Source organism: Rhinolophus sinicus, chromosome 3 (assembly GCF_057876585.1).
Source record: "Rhinolophus sinicus isolate RSI-liver-muscle chromosome 3, RSI-T2T, whole genome shotgun sequence".
Classification (NCBI taxonomy): domain Eukaryota; kingdom Metazoa; phylum Chordata; class Mammalia; order Chiroptera; family Rhinolophidae; genus Rhinolophus; species Rhinolophus sinicus.
Genome location: NC_142503.1, coordinates 94,117,912 through 94,136,095, shown reverse-complemented (window position 1 = coordinate 94,136,095; position 18,184 = coordinate 94,117,912). Strand labels below are relative to the sequence as shown.

At 49.8% G+C, this 18,184-nt stretch overlaps 1 protein-coding gene and 1 long non-coding RNA gene across 3 annotated transcripts; both read right to left on the bottom strand.

Moving 5' to 3' along the window:
* Positions 1-829: 829 nt before the first annotated feature.
* On the bottom strand, positions 830-18,112 carry NCF1 (neutrophil cytosolic factor 1). Of its 2 annotated transcripts, none has more exons than XM_019754950.3 (11): positions 17,920-18,112; positions 9,660-9,740; positions 7,477-7,552; positions 7,163-7,328; positions 6,091-6,146; positions 4,625-4,747; positions 4,071-4,178; positions 3,141-3,258; positions 1,924-2,031; positions 1,202-1,347; positions 830-1,114 (listed from the first exon to the last, which is right to left on the bottom strand). In XM_019754950.3, the coding sequence occupies exons 1-11, from the start codon at positions 17,989-17,991 to the stop codon at positions 990-992; spliced, it is 1,179 nt and encodes a 392-aa protein (XP_019610509.3). In that variant the 5' UTR covers positions 17,992-18,112; the 3' UTR covers positions 830-989. The 2 variants fall into 2 exon arrangements, with proteins under 2 accessions (XP_019610509.3, XP_019610510.3); XM_019754951.3 differs by having other exon boundaries at positions 830-1,111; positions 17,920-18,109.
* LOC109459987 (uncharacterized) lies at positions 12,496-15,154 on the bottom strand. The gene is made up of 3 exons (XR_002139466.2): positions 15,016-15,154; positions 14,355-14,437; positions 12,496-12,629 (listed from the first exon to the last, which is right to left on the bottom strand). It is a non-coding gene; the product is annotated as an uncharacterized LOC109459987 (long non-coding RNA).
* Positions 18,113-18,184: the final 72 nt, after the last annotated feature.

The following is an 18,184-nucleotide window of genomic DNA, read 5'->3' as shown; positions in this document are numbered from 1 at the left end:
TGAACAAGCAATGAGGTTGGGGTCACCTGTGGTTAATTTTTCCACAGCTTTGTATGACAGTCCTTGATGCTTAACTTTTCCAGCAAATAGGGTTCTGCAAAAGGAATTAAGGGCCCAGTGGTTTTCTCAAGGCCTCTCTCAATCATTTGATGGTCAATTATTCTCTTGAGAAGTATCTCTCCCCTTGCAGATTTTCTCTGACCTTGCCTATCCTGATGTAGCCATTTCCCTCACAGGAGGAACAGCTGTCCATGCCATCCATGGCCTTCCTGACAACCTGCACCTTTTGCAAGATTTGCAGGTCGTGTGCACCTTAGTGTCTTTGCATTTTGAGAAAGACCCACCAGCAATGCCTTTGAGTCCATGGGCTGGCAGTAATGCTGGGGTAAGTGGTGAGGATCTTTTTGCTTTCTGGTACAAACTCCTAACTAAGCAGGTTCTCCGAAGAAGCAAAAGCGCCTCCTCCCTACATCTAAATAATTTTTTTGCCAACTAACTAAGGTACACAGACAAAGTCACACCACCCGACCCCCTGACCACGCACTATGTCCACCCTTCTTCAGGAGTGTTCTGCAGTGGGGCCAGAGTTCGAGCAGGCGGTTTCTGTCCAGACAAACGGCAAGCGGGGTCGGGAGTTCCTCTTGCATTCTGGCCTTGAGCAAACTTGATCTTGACCAAGGCCAGCGCAGTATGCAACCGGACCTCGGCTCTTGGCAACTTCCCCCCCAGCAAAGCAAACATCCCGCAGTCCCGATTCTAGAAATACCCACAAGGACGAAGCCCAGGAACCCCCAACCCTGCCCCCAACGGCGTCTCTGCAGAGCCTCTGTCCACTCCAAGCAACATTTATTGAGGGTGGCGTATAGCTAGGTGGGGCGGGGCCCGGGACTGCCCTCGGCGTCCAGACCTCAGGTTCTATACACATATACAGGGATCGGTCGGGAGGGGGCGCAGGAGCCAGGGCGCCATCTGTGGTCTGTGCCGGGGCCTCAGACAGCCGACGCCAGCTTCCGCTTGGTGCTCTCGCTGCAGCGGTTCAGGATGAGGTCTGCGCTGGGCCGTGGGGGCACTGCCGGCTGCGGCTTCGGGCGCTCGGTCTGCGGCTGCTCCTCTGCTGGCAGACGGCGCGGCCCAGTGAGAGGCCCCGCCTCTAATCACCCTCTTGGCCCCGCCCTGCCCCCAGGCCCCGCCCCGCACTCACTCAGCGGGCTCCTTGCACCCTGCTGCTCCGACCGCGTCTGGCGGCGGCGCTGCTGCAAAAAGCGGACGCTATTGCGCCGATAGGTGTCCTGGCTGATGCGCTTCCGTGATCGCTGGTGGATGCTGTGCGCATTGCTGATGGACGACCTGGGCACAGCCGGGAGGGGCGGGGACTTGGGTCATCACCCGGGTATCCCCGCTGCCCCCGCGCAGCCGCGTCCCTGCCCGCCGAGACTCGCATGGCCACCCCTGGGGGCCAACGACTGGCCCGAGGAAGTGGAGAGAGGCAGGGGGAGGTGGGAGAGGGGAAGCACTGCCTGAATGCGGCTGTCCTTCACAGACGCGGATCCCTGCCGCGCCGCAAAGCCCAGGTCCATTTCCCACCCCCTCGCCAGACTTCAGCCGGCCCCTACCCAGGAGGCCCTCCGGACTACCACAGGGACCCACCCGCAAGGACTTAGGGCATCAAGCGCCTTCACCTCCACCTCACACTCCTGCTTTCCTACCGCCCGGGTGCCAGCGCCATGGCGCGGCGGGGGACAGGGGGTAGGCATGTCCAGACTCAGACTCTTGATCCGGTGAGGGTGCTGACTCCCCAGCCAGGCTCGGAGCCCCGGCCCTGTCTCCCCTGCCCCAGCCCTGCCAATCCAGGACTGACAGAGGGAACCCGTGGTACACCCTCCTCAGCCCCGCCCAGTCCCCCATCCCCAAGGATTCGCTCACCTGCGGGGTGGTGCCCCTCGGCTCTTGATCTGGCGTTGGGCCTGGGCTATGTCCTCCCCTGCCTTCTGCAGGTACATGGACGGGAAGTAGCCTGTGACATCTTCTTTCCTGCAACAGCGACAGAAGCCCCGGCAGTGGGGAGATCAGGGCGCAGTGGGGAGATCAGGGCTCCCTTGACCGGGGTCAAGGCAGCTGGGAGGTTGCAGACACCTGGGATGGCCAACACCAGACCCTGCCCCTCTGGGCCTCAGTTTCCTCGTCAGTGCAACACACAGGCCCTCCCAGCTTCACAGCTGGGAAGGCAAGGAAATTAGCAGAGCCAGATCTCCTCCAGAGACGTGTTTGCTGTACAACATCTGCAGTATTATATTTGTCCGTTTTTCTTTTATGGTGATTGCCTTGTGTGGCCTAAGAAATCTTTGCCCAACTTCACATCACCAAGATCTATGCTTTCTCCCAAAAGCTTTTTAGTTTTTGGTTTTGTGCTTGGTAAAACCTGTGATCCATCCCAAATAAATGTGTATGGTGTGAGGTAGGGGTCTAGATTTTTTTTTTTCCTTATGGATCTCCATAAGGAATATCATTTGTTCCAACATCATTTGTTGAAGTTTTTCATTCTCACTATTATATCTGGGAGTGAACAAAAATGTTGCATAATACAAACTTCATTCAGTAAAACTGATTCTTCTTGCCTGGTGGGAGAATCACAAGAATATTTTCAGGGGTGCATGACGGGGATTAACTGAGTGTCAATCTAAAAGGCTGAGAAACTGTCTCAAAGCCTCCAGCCCAGGGCCATGCTGAGGATAGGTGTTGCGGCCACAAGTTTGCTTGGGTCATGGGCTGGCCCTGTGACCCAAGACTCTGAAAGCATGTGCAAGGACCTGGGGAGGCCTGGTGGCTCCAGGTAAACGGCTCTACAATCCCTGGGATTCTACTTTCCCCAAAACTGGGGGACGACGAAGGGGCGGAATTAGTATTCCTAAATTCATTTGGAGGAATAAACAGAGGGGAATTGCAATGAAAGATTTAAAAGAATAAGGGATGACGGGTCTGTTCTACAAGTTATCAAACATAGTTAACACAACAATTAGTTGCATTGCTGGAGAAGGAATAGATGGACTGGTCAGGGGAAGTGACCCCAAGTCACAAAGGAAAAATGTACCCACTCTGACAAGGACACTGAATCCAAGAGGTGAGGAGGGGTGCTCTCCTACCTGATGACCCACCAGCCGTCCAGGAGCTTATGAATGACCTCAATGGTTTCACCCTGCTTCAAGGACACCTCGTCCTCCAATATGGCAGTGTAGGTTTTGATGGTGACATAGGGCTCACCTGGTCCGAGGTGGGGGGAGGGGCATTGTGTGAGGGTCTGCCCAGCACGAGTCTTGCCACCCCTCCTCTCCTCCGGGCCTGGGGCTTCCTCTAGCTGGTCCTTCTTGGTTCCTTTCTGCAGGTTCCTCCCAGCCAATTGTGGGGGCACCCTGGAGTTCTGCCCTTTACCCATTTAACCCAGGGGAATTTGCCCACTCCCACCCACCACCATCCACACTAGCCGCCAGAAGCTCCCATGGCTGCAGAGACCGGGTCAGGCACCTAAATAAAGGAGTGGCTGGGTGGGAAATGTGGCAGTGTAGCACCCGTCTCTGTGGCACCTGAGCCACTCGAGTCCAGCCAACTGTTGGCATGTGGGGCTGAACACACCTTTCCAGTTTTTAAAGAGGAGCCATAAATCCACATAAAATTGTGAAACCTCCCCATTTTAAAATATGGGTAACCAATTCTAATTTTTTCAAACTCCACAAGGACCCCAACCAACCTGGAGGCTGCCAGTTTTCCGTTTCTAATCAGTGATGATGCTCCCTCCTCCAGGCAGCCCTCCTTCTTGAGCCTCAGGTCTGCTAACCATTCAGCTTTCTACTGGACCTGGCCCCAGGCTGACCTCATCACTCCCCACCTCTATCCTACCTCCTGGTGCCCTGCCCTGACCAAGGGCACCACCTCCTACCAGGGCCCCCAAGCCAGTCAGTCAGCCCTGACACGCCTCTGCCAAGCCCCCGTCATGTCTAACTTGAGGCTTTTCAATATCCCTGGGCCCCTCCGACCCTTCCCCCCACACCTCTACAGCCATGGAGGGCGGAGCACACCTGCATAGTTGGGTTCTGGGTCCTCCACCTCGTCAGGACTGTCCAGGGGCTCCAAGTAGGACGCCGGGACCCAGCCGCGCTTTGTCTTCATTTGACAGAACCACCAACCTGTGTCAGGGGTGTGGGGCGACAAGTCAGGTCGGGCCTGGCAGCCTCCCTCAACCATCAGGGTGGTGAGGGCACTGGGACACAGACCCACAGACATCCGACACTCGGATTCGGAAATGTCGTCTTCACTCCACTCCACACCAAAGTCACATACACCCACAAACACAGTCACAGAATCACAGTTCGGAACCCACTTCACACACATGATGAAGAGTTGGCCTGCCCACCCGAATAGGACCCCCAGACATGCGCAGTGAAGCAGGCAATTACGTGCAAATACACGCAGCCACCCCGGGGTACATGCTCAGACACAGGGTGACCCACAATGTGGGAGGACAGTCAGGGCCCCACTGGGCCAGCCGCCTGAGGGACAGAGCCTTGGTGGGGGCTTGTGGCCGTGAGCCAGGCAGCAAGGAAGGAAGGTCCTGGCAGGGCAGGAGGCTAACCACTCTCGCTCTTCTCCACGACGTCCACCACGTCGCCTGTGGCCAGAGTCATCTCCGTGCGCGAGCTCTTCTCGTAGTCAGCAACGGCCCGGTATGTCTGCAGGATGATGGGGCCCGTGATGTCTGGGCAGAGGGAGGGCAGGGTAAGTGGACTGCGGGAATGGGCCGCCACCCTGTGGTCCCCTGTGGGGCCACCGGAACTGGCAGTGGCATCCCGACCCCACCCAGCCACAGATGGACTGCAAGCTGGAAAGCAGCAGAGACAAGCTAGTCTTTGCAGCCGTGCGTTTAGTGAGCGCCTAGTGTCACACATTCTCTTTCTCATTTGAAGGGGTTAGCGAGCAGGCCTCCTCAATATTAATCAATGTGCACACAAATCACCCAGGAAATCATGCAGAAACGAGGTTCTAATTCTATCGGTGGGACCCAAGTATCTGCATTTCCAACCAGTCCCCAGGTGATGCTACTGCTGCTGTGTATTATGGGCTGAATTGTATCCCTCCCCACCCCCACCCCCCAGAATTCATACATTGAAGCCCTAACACTCAGTACCTTAGAATCTGACTGTCTTGTGAGATAGAGCATTTAAGGAGATGATTAAGGTTAAATGAGGTCATAAGGGTGGGGCCTGATCCACCAGGACTGGGGTCCTTATAAGAAGAGGGAGAGACACCAGGGCTGTGTGTGCACAGAGGAAAGGCCAAGTGAGGACACAGCAAGAAGGCAGCATCTGTAAATCAAGATGAGAGGCCTCGGCAGAAAGCAGCCCTGCCACACCTTGATCTCAGACTCCCAGCCTCTAGAATGTGAGAAATAAATGTCTGTTGTTTAAGCCGCCCAGCCTGTGGTATTTGTTATGGAAGCCCAAGCTGGCTAAGATACTGCTGGTCCCTGGACCACACTTTGAGCGATCCAGAGTACTCTCCTGGGCATCCCACTGACTGGTTGAAATCCTGCTCCACATTTAGTAGCCATGTGACCCTTGGTGAGAGTCTCAGCTTAAATCAAACCTCAATGTGTCCAGCTGTAAAATGGGGATCATAGCACAATAGTACCTATTTCATATTGTTATAAAGATGATTATGTGAGTTAATACATGGAAAACATTTAACATAGTGCCTGGCACAGAGTAAGCGCTTGGTAAGTGTTAGGTAGTATTATGAACAGTTATTGTGCAATAAAGATGAGATACTGCCGTGCCCCTGTGGCACCCCTGAAGGCCACCGCTGCCCCTAAACCTGTTTGTTCAGTGAGTCACAGCAGCCTCCAGGGTCTGTGTTGGGCTCTGCAGCCGTGGAGACCAGGGAAGTGCCTTCATCTCCTAGGAGTTCCCTTCACTGTCCAGTGACACTCAAAGATCCCAACTCTTTAGTATGGCCACCAACACCCCGCACACCCCGTGCTCGGGTCCCTGATCACGTCACAGTCCCTTAGGGTGACCAGCACTGGCTGCCCCTGGCTCTCACCCGCAGCGTTACTCTTGCCATCTTTAGGCACCAGGTATGTCTCCGGCTTTTTCACCCTGCAGGAGAGAAGTTTGGGTTAGATGCTCGGCTTCCCACTGGGGAACGGGACACTCCTAGTGGACCTACAGAAGGACTCCCCGCAGGAAAAGGAGTGTGGGAAATGGGGGCCACTAGCAAGGAAAGGGAATTGGGGGTGACAGGGCGGCAGCTCAGCCAGCCCGAGAAGGGGCTATGCCTCCTGCAGACCCCAATGAGAAGGTGCCAGCTGTTGAAGAGAGCAAGGGCCTCCTCCCCCAGCTGGATAGAGTGAAGCAGTGGGCCTGGGCAAGGCTCCTGTCAGCTCCTGGGCCAGCTCCCTTCTTCTGGTGCCTGGAAAGAGCAGCCAACGGGGAGTGGGCACCCCGCCACCCTAGCCAATGGGAGCTGCCCTTCCCTGCAGCAGGAGTGCGTTCAGGGGTCAATAAGGACTGGCTGGGTGATGCTGTGCCTATAGAAGCCCTGTCTTCAGGTCTCCCCCACACTCAGTGACCAGAGAGGGACAGAGAGTGAGTGTCTCAGGCCGCGCCCCTGAGATCTCACTCAGCCTCTCAGATGTCTTCCACACAGGGCCCTGAGGACAGCAGACCCATGGGGCAGGGACAGGCAGAGAATGAGGTGACAAAAGGGAGTCAGGGGCCTGAGATGTGCTCAGCAGTCAACAGGGGCCGCCGACCTCCACACCCTCTTGGGGACTCGCACTTCACTGTCTGTCAGTGCTCTCTACACTCTGCACGGCACCCAGGCCTGCACTGGCCCTCACCACCCCATCACACATGGGCAAACTGCTTTCAGAAGGCTTTCGGAGCGCCTGCCTAGAGTGCCTTCCCTGGCACCATGAGGCTCAGAGGGGTCCAGGTGGAGACTTGGAAGGATGCCGGGTGGTTCTAGGTCATATGGGCCGCGTTGGAATCCTTGTTTCCCGCCTCTGAGCTTCAGTCTCATCTGTAACAAGGGGAAAGCCCCGCCCCCCGCCCGCCTCCCCAGCCCATTTCCTCTCCTGCCTGCCTGGGAGCGGGAGGAGGGGGCCACTCACTGGCTGTCCGTGGGGAGCTTGAGGTCGTCTGGCCGCACCTTGAAGAAGTCCAGGACGTGCGGGCAGCGGGAGATCTTGACCGGCAGGCCCATGAGTGCATTGCAGTACTCGGTGAGCGTGCCCTGGCGGCTCTCGGCTGCCCGCTGCCCGTCAAACCACCGCGGCGCTGACGGGACCGGGGAGGGGCACCAAAGCACCAGTGAGCACATTCTCCAGGTCAAGTCCAAGAAGGAGTGGGGGTGAAGGGGACAGCGTGGGGGGCAAGTGTGGGGAGCCAGGCCAGGTGACCTGGCCCAGGTGATGCAGCCTCTCACCTGGCAGGTGGGGGATGATCCTGCTCTCTGAGCTGATGTCTCCTGCCTCGATAGGAAACAGTTCCTTTAAGGTTTTCTAGACAGGAAAGGAGACATGAAAGAATATTCTTTATTACAACACCGTAAAAACACAAAATTGGGAATGACCTAAATATCCTTCTAATTGCTTGGGATAGAAACTTATGGTGGAATCCGTGATTCCTTTCTTTCTCTCCCACCTCACATCTAAGCCACCAGCAAATCCTTTTGGTTCTCCTGCCAATACCTCCCATAACCTGACCCTTCTCAGTACCCCCACTGCCACCATCCGGGTCTGAGCTTCCACAAGGCCTGGATTTTACAACCTTTTTCTGGCGCTCCCCCTTCCACTATTTCCTGTCCTCAATCCAGCACCCAGAGGGATGCTCTTAAAACCTCAGTTGGATTCTGTCCTTCGTCTGCTCAGAACCCTCCCTGCCTCTCGACTCTCTCCGAGTGGAAGCCAAAGGCCTCACGTTGGTCTGCAAGGCCCCACAAAACATGCCTCTGCCATCTCACTCACCCTCCACCGCGACTCTCCCTGTTCCCTCTGCTCTAGCCACCCTTCACCATGGCAGGCCTGCTGCTGCCTCAGAGCCTTTGCACTTGCTTCTCCCATTCCTCCCCCACATGTCGCTTTCTCTTTCCCTTTCTTCAAATCTTTGCTCAGATATCACCCCGTCAGTGAAGGCGTCTCCCTGACAGTTGCCCATCCTCACTCAGTCCTCTCCTCCCTCCGCTGCTTTATTTTTCTCCATAGTTCTAATGACCACGTAACACATCTATCAATTACTTTTTTTTGGTCTATTATCCTGACTCCTCCACTAGAACGTAAGGTCTACAAGGGCGGGCAAGGATTTGTATCTGTTGTCTGTGTCCTCATCACCTTCAGCATTGTTTCCTGCTCACCAAATAGAACGTGCCTGGTACTTAATTGGTGCTCAATAAATAGTTGTTGAATGAATGAGTCCACCAATTGATAAAACGGGCTAATCCTACAATGGAATAACCCAGAATAGTTTAAAGTGGTGAGAAGGAGCCACACACCTATCAGCAAGGACAGGTCTCAGAAACGTAGCCTAGTGACGGTAATAAGACAGAGAAGGAAGCCAGTGGCACACTGATGGCTTTTATATAGACCACGTAAAATGCACACGTAACACTAGTGCATATTGTTCGTGCGTGTGTGTGTGTGTGTGTGTGTGTGTGTGTGTGCAGTCGCCCAGGGTAGAAGCTGGGACAGGGTGTGAGGTGAAGGGAGATTTCCACTTCTTTTGTAATGTTTTATTTCCCTTAAAAAGCACTTGTAGCAAATGGCCCAGTGACATCAGCTGTGATCCCAGGTGTTGGGTGTGCAGGGCTGGTTAGACTCTTCTTTGCATTTATCTGCATTTCGCTTTAAATTTCTCACACAAGAGAAACTCAGGAAGTCTCACAGTCCAAGATGCCCTCCCTGGTTAAGGAGGGCCCATTTGGCTTTTGTGGACCCTCCATCCACCTGACCCTGGAATCAACAGCCAAGCTCTACACACCACGACCCCCCTGATCCCCCCACCAGTGACCACCCTCAATTCTCTAATCAGTCGCTGGTGTGGGGACCCTATGGGATTTTAGGGCCTGCAGGATTTGCTCATGTCAACCTTGGTGACAGCAGGCACCCACAAAGGAAAGGACCTGATTTATTGGGTGTCAGGATTGTCAACCCTCCTTCTGATCCACCAGCGGCCCTCATCAGGCCAGTGACCATCAAGCTCCTAGGATGACCATGGTGGTGACACTGGCTCGGCTGCCCCTGCGGGGACAGAACAAGTGTGTCCCTAAGGAACGCCCCTTTGAGTTGGCGTTGAATGGACAGAGTTTCTGTGAGAAGGTGAACATGCTTCAGAGGCGGGCGGCGGTGAGCATCACATGACCTTGTGAATGTACTTAATGTCACTGAGTTACACACTTAAAATGGTAAATTTACATTATGCATATTTTACCACAATAAAAAATACATTAAGTAAAATGATTTTTAAAGTTAAAAATGCCCCCTTAACTGTCGGCTGGTGGGGGGAGACTCCAGGTGCCTCAGCTCCCAGACAGCCCCTGGGGCACTCTCCTCCCCAAAAGGCAGAACTGGGTGTGGCGTCCCCTCCCTGACCCCCACCCCACTGGGCACTCACGTGAAACTCATAGATCTCGGTGAACCGCCGGTAGACCACCTTCTCAGACAGGTCCTGCCACTTCACCAGGAACATGTACACCTGGGGGGCAGCCAGGGAGAGAGGACCTCATTAGTTTCCAAGGGGGCCTTGCCATGCACCTGGGCAGCCCCCCACGCCTGGTGGAAGCCTGAAGGACTGGGGGGGGGGGGGCGGAGAGCACTTTTTTGGGGCAACCTGGGCCATGGAAATGGCGCGAACTTAATGGACCCAGAGTGGTCACTCTCCAGCTTTTGGACCCAAGGCAAGATAATTGGCTTCTCTCATATTAATTCAAATTCCTCAGTTGGAGATAGAAGTAGGACCTCACCCTAGGGCTAGTATGAGAGTTACAGGAGATAAGATACAGAAAGGGCTAGGCTCAGACAAGAACTCAGTAAAGTATTGTATGGTTCCGTTTATGTGAAATGTCCAGTATAGACAAGTCTGTAGAGACAGAAAGGAGATTAGTGGTTACCAGGAACTGGGGTTGGAGTTGGGATGGGGAATGAGGAATAATCATTAGTGGTACAGGGTCTCTTTTCGACTGATGAAATCTTCTAAAATTGATTGTAGAACTCTGAATATTCTAAACACCACTGAATTGTACACTTACATAGGTGAACTGTAAGGTATGAGAATTATATCTCAATAAAGCCATTATTATTTTTGTTTTAAAAAAAGAACTCAGTAAAGAAAAATAAACCTGCAAAATAGCTAGGAGAATACTACTCAGCCACGAAAAGGAACAAAGTGCTGTTATATCCAACAACATGGATGAATCTCAAAAGCATTAATGAAAGAAGTCAAACACCAAAGGCCATACAGTGTATGATTCCATATCCATGACATTCTACAGAAAGTGCAACTAACTTAAGGTGGGAAAAAATCAGAACAGTGGTTGCCTATGGGGGATAGGGGAGGAATGAGGGGTGTGAGGGAATGTTCTGGAGCGATGGTAGTAATGCTCTCTATCTTGATGAGGGTTGTGGCGACGTGGAGACATGCACCATCAAAACTCAGCAAACGTATCTCTAAGATTTGCAGATTTCATTTCATGTAAATTTTACATTAAAAGAGAAAAAACTATGAACAAATACTAAACTCTAGTTAATGATATGCACGCTGAAGCACTAGGGCAAAGTGTACTGAGTTTTGCAATGTGCTTTAAAATGCACCAAAATTAAGACAGATTGGTAGATGGATAGATAGATACGTGATCAAGCAAGTGTAGGAAAATGTTAATAGTAGACTCTCGATAGCGGGTATATGAGTGGTTGGTTTGGGGGGAGTTGTTTTGTTTTGTTTGTAATATTCTTTCAACTTTGTTGTAACTCTGTGTTTGAAAATTTTCAAAATAAAACCTTGGGAAATAAAAAGAACAGTTACTAATGGATACAAGGTTTCTTTGAGGATGATAAAAATGTTCTAAAAATTAGGTTGTGGTGATAGTTAGACAACTTGGTAAATATACCAAAAATCATCTTGCACGTTAAGTGGGTGATGTATTTGGTGTGTAAATTATGTCAATAAAGCTGTTTAAAAGAAAGAATATGATGAACTTCAGGCAGCTTTCATAATACACTACATGATTCTAATATTAATGATTAGACATGAATATTCTAATTCAGATCTCAGACCAAGGGGGTCAACAAACTTATTCTGGTGCCAGAAAGTAAATACTTCAGGCTCTGCAGGCTCTCTAGTCTTTGTCCTTACAACCCAACTCTATCATTTTAGCATAAAAACAACCATAGACAATATGTAAATAAATAAGCATGGGGAGAAAATAATAGCTAGGAAACCCCTAAAAAAGAAGTATGTGGGAGACTATCCCTATCAGATAGTAAAACAGACCATAAAACCTTTATAATTAAAAACAGTGTGCTTCACACTGGTTAGCTATTATTTAAAAACACAGAAAACAGAAAAAACAAATGCTGTCAAAGATGTGGAGAAATGGGAACACTTGTGCATTGCTATTAGAAATGTAAAATGGGGCAGTGGCTATGGAAAACAATATGGCAGTTCCTCAAAAAAATTAAACATATATCAGATAATCCAGCAATTCCATTTCTGGGTACACACCTAAAATAATTGGAAACAGGGTCTTGAAGAGATATTTGCACACCCGTGTTCACAGCAGCATTACTCACAATAACTAAAAGGTGGAAGTAACCCAAGTGTCCATCCGCAGATGAGTGGAGAAACACAATGTGGTCTCCACATACAATGGAATTTATTCAGCCTTCAAAAGGAAGGAAATTCTGACAGATGCTACAATATGGATGAAACTTGAAAACAGTATGCTAAGTAAGGCAGACACAAAAGCATAAATGTATGATTTCATAAATATGACATACCTAAAACAGTCAAATTCAAAGACAGAAAATGGAATGGTGGTTACCAGGGACGTGGGTGGGGCTTATGGGGAGTTAGTGTTTAGGTACAGAGTTTCAGTTTGGGATGATGGAGATCTGGAAATGGATGGTCGCGATGGGTGCACAACAATGTGAGTGTGCTTAATTCTACTGAGCTTACACTTAAAAATGGTTAAGATGGTAAATTGCATTATGTATATTTTATCGCAATAATTTAAAAAAACAGCAGTGTGGTACTATTAAAAAAAACAGTGGTACAAAATAGAAAATCTAGAAATAGATCAAGTACATATTAGATCAAGTACAAATTTAGGATATGATAAAAGTGGCGTCTCAAATCACAGAAGTAAAAGTGGACTTTTAAAAAATTGGTGTTGGGCCAGCTGGTGTTGGGCCGGCCAGTGGTTGGAGCTCCATGCTCCTTCCGCCGAAGGCTGCTGGTTTGATTCCCACATGGGCCAGTGCCAGATGGTTCAGTTGGTTGGAGCCCGGGCTCTCACCCACAAGGTTGCCAGGTTCGAGTCCTCGATTCCCAAATCCCGCAAGGGATGGTGGGCTCTGCCCCCTGCAGCTAAGATTGAAAGGACAACAACTTGACTTTTGGAAAGAGTCCTGGAAGTACACACTGTTTCCCAATAAAGTCCTGTTCCCCTTCCCCAAATAATAAATAAATAAATAAATAAATAAATAAATAAATAAATAATTGGTGTTGGGACAACTTTCTAGCCTTTTAGGAAAAGATAAAATTGGATTGGTTTCTCACACCACACAGCACTATAAACTCCAATTGGATCAGAGATCTAAATGAAAAAATCAAAACCATGTAACAGCAAGTGAAACTGGGTCTGAACACTGAAACCAGGTGGCCCCTGATGGATCTAACACTGAAACCAGATCACGATAGGTTTTGTTTGTTTTGTTTTGTTTTTCCTTCAGTGTTTTTCAGCAGATAACATCAGTGCTAGACCTAACTGGATCAAAATGGGCCCAGAGGCTTGAGCAGATGCAGTGAGCCGCCTGTGAGCCTAAGCTGACCTCAGGAGCATAACAGAACAAGGTTCTTGGAACTCAAGGAATGGAGGTGCTGCTGTTTGCCACCTGGAACCCTTTAAGAAGTGAGAGGTCCATCAATAAGGAAGATCCTGTGCCTAGATCAAATATGGACACATAAAAGGACTGACTAAAACTCTGCCAGATTGAAATTACTTTGTTCTGTCATGCCCTCTTTCACATTCCTTACCTTGGATCGCTTAGTTCCAGGACTATCCATTCAGACCCCCTGAATTAGAATTAGTGAATATGCATGGCTACCCCTCTCCTTATTCTTTAAATTTGCTTCAAATCTATTTGGGGAGATGGATTTGGGCTTTCTTCCTGTCTCCTCATCCAGCTGCCTCAGGAATAAACCCTGATTTTCTCTGAGGAAAACCTGTTGCTTCAGAATCTGGCCGCTCTGTATGTGACAGGCAAAGGACCCACCAACTTTGGTCAGTCACACAAGAAGGAAACATGGATATGTGGGAAGATGTTCTAACTGACTCAGAACCAAAAGGCAATAAGACATTGCTATTTCAAAGACATTATGTTTTTTTCAAACTTTTGGACATAAAACCATAAGCAAAGCCAAAACACAAATGATAAACTAGGAGAAATTATTTGTAATACATATCACAGATACAAGGTTAATGCTCCATTTATATATATGAGAAACTTTTTTAAACTTTGAAGGGAAAAAGACAAAAAATCTGATAGAAAAATGAAAGAAAGGCATGAACAGACACTTCATTACAAACACATATATATGTAACCCTTAAACATACAAAGAGGTGTTCAACTTTATTCACAAATACAGGATGATTAGGTAATTGCAAATTACTGAAAACAATCTAAATAGTTATTTAAAGAAACAATGGCATAGTCACACAATGGAATATTATAAAGATATATTACAAAGAAGATGGAAAAAAAGAGAGACAGTGAATTAATTTGGAGGGAACTCCAGGATATTATAGGAAAATGAAAAAAAGCACATATAATATGTCACCTGGTTTGTTATCTGTGTGTAGTAAAGAAGGAGTAATAAGAAAACATTCATATATATATATATACACATATATACTTATTTTTGCAAAGAGAAATACAGAAAAGATGAGCAAGAATGAGTCTTTGAGTATATTTTTTATAAAGTTTTGATATCTGATCATGTGTGAATATTTTATATATTTAAAAATAAACTTAAATCAACAAGGAGGGGTTTCCCGTCCAAGATGGCAGTGTAGGAACACACTGAACTCACCTCCTCCCAGGAGCACATAGAATTTACACCTACAGACAGAGCAATTCCACCTGAAGAGGAACCCAGGGCTGACTGAACAGCTTCTGCACAACAAACAAGAGGCCACACAGAAACAGGTAGGACAGCTGAAAACACGGCACCGTGGGCACCCCACCCCAGGGCACCTTGCAGCCAGAGTGGACTCACCTACCCTGGGGCACAGCGGGAAAATCAGTTGTTTAAAAGACCCCTAGGCTGTACAGGAGGGAAATCCATTTACTAACCCAAGCCTAAGAGCATCTGCCAAGTGGGAGAGGAGCTGTGTGAACTTTCTCCAGAGTTGGAGGCACCAGAGTGGCGCCATTTGCAGCCCTCCCCCTCTCCCTTGATGGCAAGGGCAGCAGCTTGAGCAGGGGCTCTAGCCGCGTAGGCCAAAGCTGTCCCAGTGCATCGCAGGCCCATGGCTGCCCACCGCTTGCTGCTGGGACTCCTCCTCGGCCTGCTCCAGCTCCAGCTTCCAGCTGGCCTGCCAGGGCAGCCCAGTGCTGCAGCCCAGGGACTCTCCTCAGCTTCACACCTGCCCCAGCTGCAGTGCCCGCCCAGGTGCGGCTTGTCCCCAGGCCTTCCTACAGACCATGCCCCTCCAGCTCCAGGCCCCGGTAGGGCCTGCCCCCAGGACTACCTGAAGCCTGAGCCTGCTCCAGCGACAACTCCAACCGGCCTGCCACGGCGGTCCAGGAGCAGCTCGCCCCCGGAACTTCCCTTGGCTGGTACCCATTCCAGCACAGCTCCAGGCCCCTCTGAAGCTTGTTCCAGGAGCTCCCTTTGGCCCACAAGCTCCAGCTCCAGCTCCAGCTGGCCTGCCAGACACCCAGCAGATGCAGTCTACAAAGGGGTAGATCCTACACAAGGCCACTCCTTCAAGACCCAGACAGGTTACTGTTTTGCCTAATTCATAGAAAGAGAAAGACAGCCAACATGAGCAGACAGACAAACATGTTCCAAACGAAAAATCAGGACAAAAACCCAGATAAAGAACTAAATGAAATAGAGACAAACAATCTTTCAGATAAACAGTTCAAAATACTGGTTAGAAGGCTGCCCAATGAACTCAGGAGAAGACTAGATGAACTCAGTGAGAACTTTAACAGGCAAAAACTATAAGAGCGAACCAGTCAGAAATGAAGAATACACTAGAGGGAATCAACACTAGATTAGTAGATGCAGAATAATCAGAAAACTGGAAGATGAGGAGTGGAAATCACCCAATCGAAACAGTAAAAAGAAAAAATAATTTTAAAAAATGAAGATCGTTTAAGGGGCCACTGGGACATTCTAACATTTGAATCACAGGGGCCCCAGAAGGAGAAGAGAGAGAGAACGGGACAGGAACCCATTTAAAGAAATAATGGTTAAAAACTTCCCCAACCTGGTGAAGGAAACAGACATCCAGGTCCAGGAAAGAAGCCAAACAAGATGAGCGCAAACAGACCCACACCAAGACACATCATTAAAATGCCAAGGGTTACATCAGCAAGGTTTTGTTTTTTCTTAACTTCAAAGTTAAAAACAAACAGAAACAAATAAACTTAACTGAATCAAATGAGTAACAACCATGTTAAAGAAAAACGGAAAAGAATCCAAGTAACTTCTAGCTACAGTACTTTCACTCTCCTCAGTCTAAAGATAAAAGGACCAAAATAACTGCAAAAAAACCTTCAATTTGACTTACTAGGTTAGTAGATGTATTGATAGTGGTGCGAGGGTAGTAATTCTGAAACAACTTTACGTATATTGTAGAATTGAGCAAAGGAGTAAATATATGGATTTTGTTGGGAGCCAGGCTTCTCATAGTGAGAGAAAGGAGCTACAAATAGAAAATGGTGAAAGGCAAGAATGATGTGCAACGGCTATTTTCTCCAGTCTGTCCACTGAAAGGACATGAGCAATGACATCTCCGTGGCAACGAGCACACCAAGCTTCCAGATCTCAGGTTCTAATATCACTCCCCACTAACAAGAACCAGGGGTCCTTCGTGAAATGGTTGAGTCAACGGCTGGGGCTGGGAGAGTAAGCCTGGGCCATCTTGTGCCAGAAGTAAGAAAGTACTCAAAGAATGACAGGCACAGAAGGCAGCTTGAAGGAGCTCCCATTGGCCAAACCTGGGACAATCTGAGCATCAAAATAAGTAATGATAGTAATGGATTAGCACCCATTGAATAAAATCAGAATCCATATCTACAGAAATAAATAAATAAATAAATAAATAAATAAATAAATAAATAAATGGGAAGGAAAGACCCTTATGGCGAAATGTTAACTAATAAATGCAGAAGGAATGATAGAGTTTAAAAATCACTATTTGGCAATCATTATAGTAATTTGATTCAGGCAAGAGCCATCAATGTACTGTAAGGAACAGGATATTCACAGAGCTTCAAATAATCTCCCCACAGGTTGGTGGTAAATTAGAAAGGTGAAAATAGTAACTTTACAGTAAAGAAACTCGGAGGTCATGCCCAGCATACGGTGCGCGTCGCCTGCCACCTGATAGGCTCAGTGAGAAGAACGCGGTGTCACTTTCTGGGGTGTTCCTGCCACCCATGCACAACCTGCATCTAAGGAAGTCGCAGACACATCCAAATCGAGGGACGTTCTACAAAATAACTGGCCCCATCTCTTCAAAATGTCAAACTTGAGAAGGACAAAGAAAGACTCATTAAGGTTGATGTGGATGAAGGAAGGCTGAAGAGACAAGACAACGGAATGCAACAAGTGATCTGGAATTGGACCCTGGACCTGAAAAGCTCTTACTGCAGAGGACAGGGAGGACGGCGGGTGAGATCTGCATAAAGTCTGGGTTGGGTAACAGTGTTTTATCAATGTTACTTTACTGATTTTGACACATTCACATTGTGGTTATGTAAGAGAATGTCCTTGATTTTAAGAAATACGCACCAAAGTATTTAGAGATTAAGACACACAATGCCTCCAACTTACTCTCCAATGTTTCAGAAAATTTATATTCAGAGAGAAAAAGGGGTGGGGGGCGGAGAGAAAGAGAGAGAGAGAGAAATATATGGTGGGGTGGCTATGTCTGGGCAGACAGTTCCCCAGCCCCCCATGTGCAGGTGGCGGACTTTTTTGGCCCCGTGGGGTGGCACCCTACTGGAGGGGATACGACTCTCACGTAACTGACCCAACGGGCAGCTGCGGGAACAGAGAGCCCGCCGCCCGCCCGCGCTCCGGGAGGACCGCTCCCTGGGAGCTGGGGTGGTCGGGGTGCTACCGGAGGAGCGCGCCCTGCACGTGAGGGCTGGCTGCCTGCGGGGAAGGGCCCAGGGCGCGCAGAGGGGCTCCTGGCTGGGGCGCGAGGTGGCTGGCGGGCCCGGGCGCGGGGGCGCGCACCTACTGCGCACCCACTGGATCGGCCGACTGAGGCCCAGAGACCGGGAACCATTTGCCCACGATCCCGCCCCTCCACGATCAGCCGTCCAGGGAGACCGTGTCTCAGGCGGAGGTCCTGGGGGCGGCGAGAGAACGGCGTCGTGTGGCGCCCGCGCTGGCAGGCCGCTCCGCTACTCACGTAGTGCTGGCTGGGGACGAAGCGTTTCTCAAAGCCCAGGAGGGCGATGTGGCGGATGAAGGTGTCCCCCATGGTGGGGCTGTGCGCGGCTTCACTTCTCTGGGAGCTCCCAGCTGGGCCTTAAAAGGGCTAGGAAGAGGAAGTCACTGCTGTTGCGGCCGGGCTGGGCGCAGGAGGGGTCAGAAGGGCCCAGAAAGGGCTTCCTTCTTTCAGTTTCTGGGACTCACTAGGCATCCACAGCGTGCGTGTGGGCAGCCGCAGGCAC

Coding starts and splice junctions, on each gene's coding strand:
- NCF1 (XM_019754950.3), bottom strand. CDS start 17,991: ATGGGGGACACCTTCATCCGCCACATCGCCCTCCTGGGCTTTGAGAAA. Junction 4,179..4,624: donor CGTGGAGAAGAGCGAGAGTG/GTTAGCCTCCTG, acceptor CCCCTGACACAG/GTTGGTGGTTCTGTCAAATG. Junction 1,348..1,923: donor CGAGGGGCACCACCCCGCAG/GTGAGCGAATCC, acceptor GGCTGTGCCCAG/GTCGTCCATCAGCAATGCGC.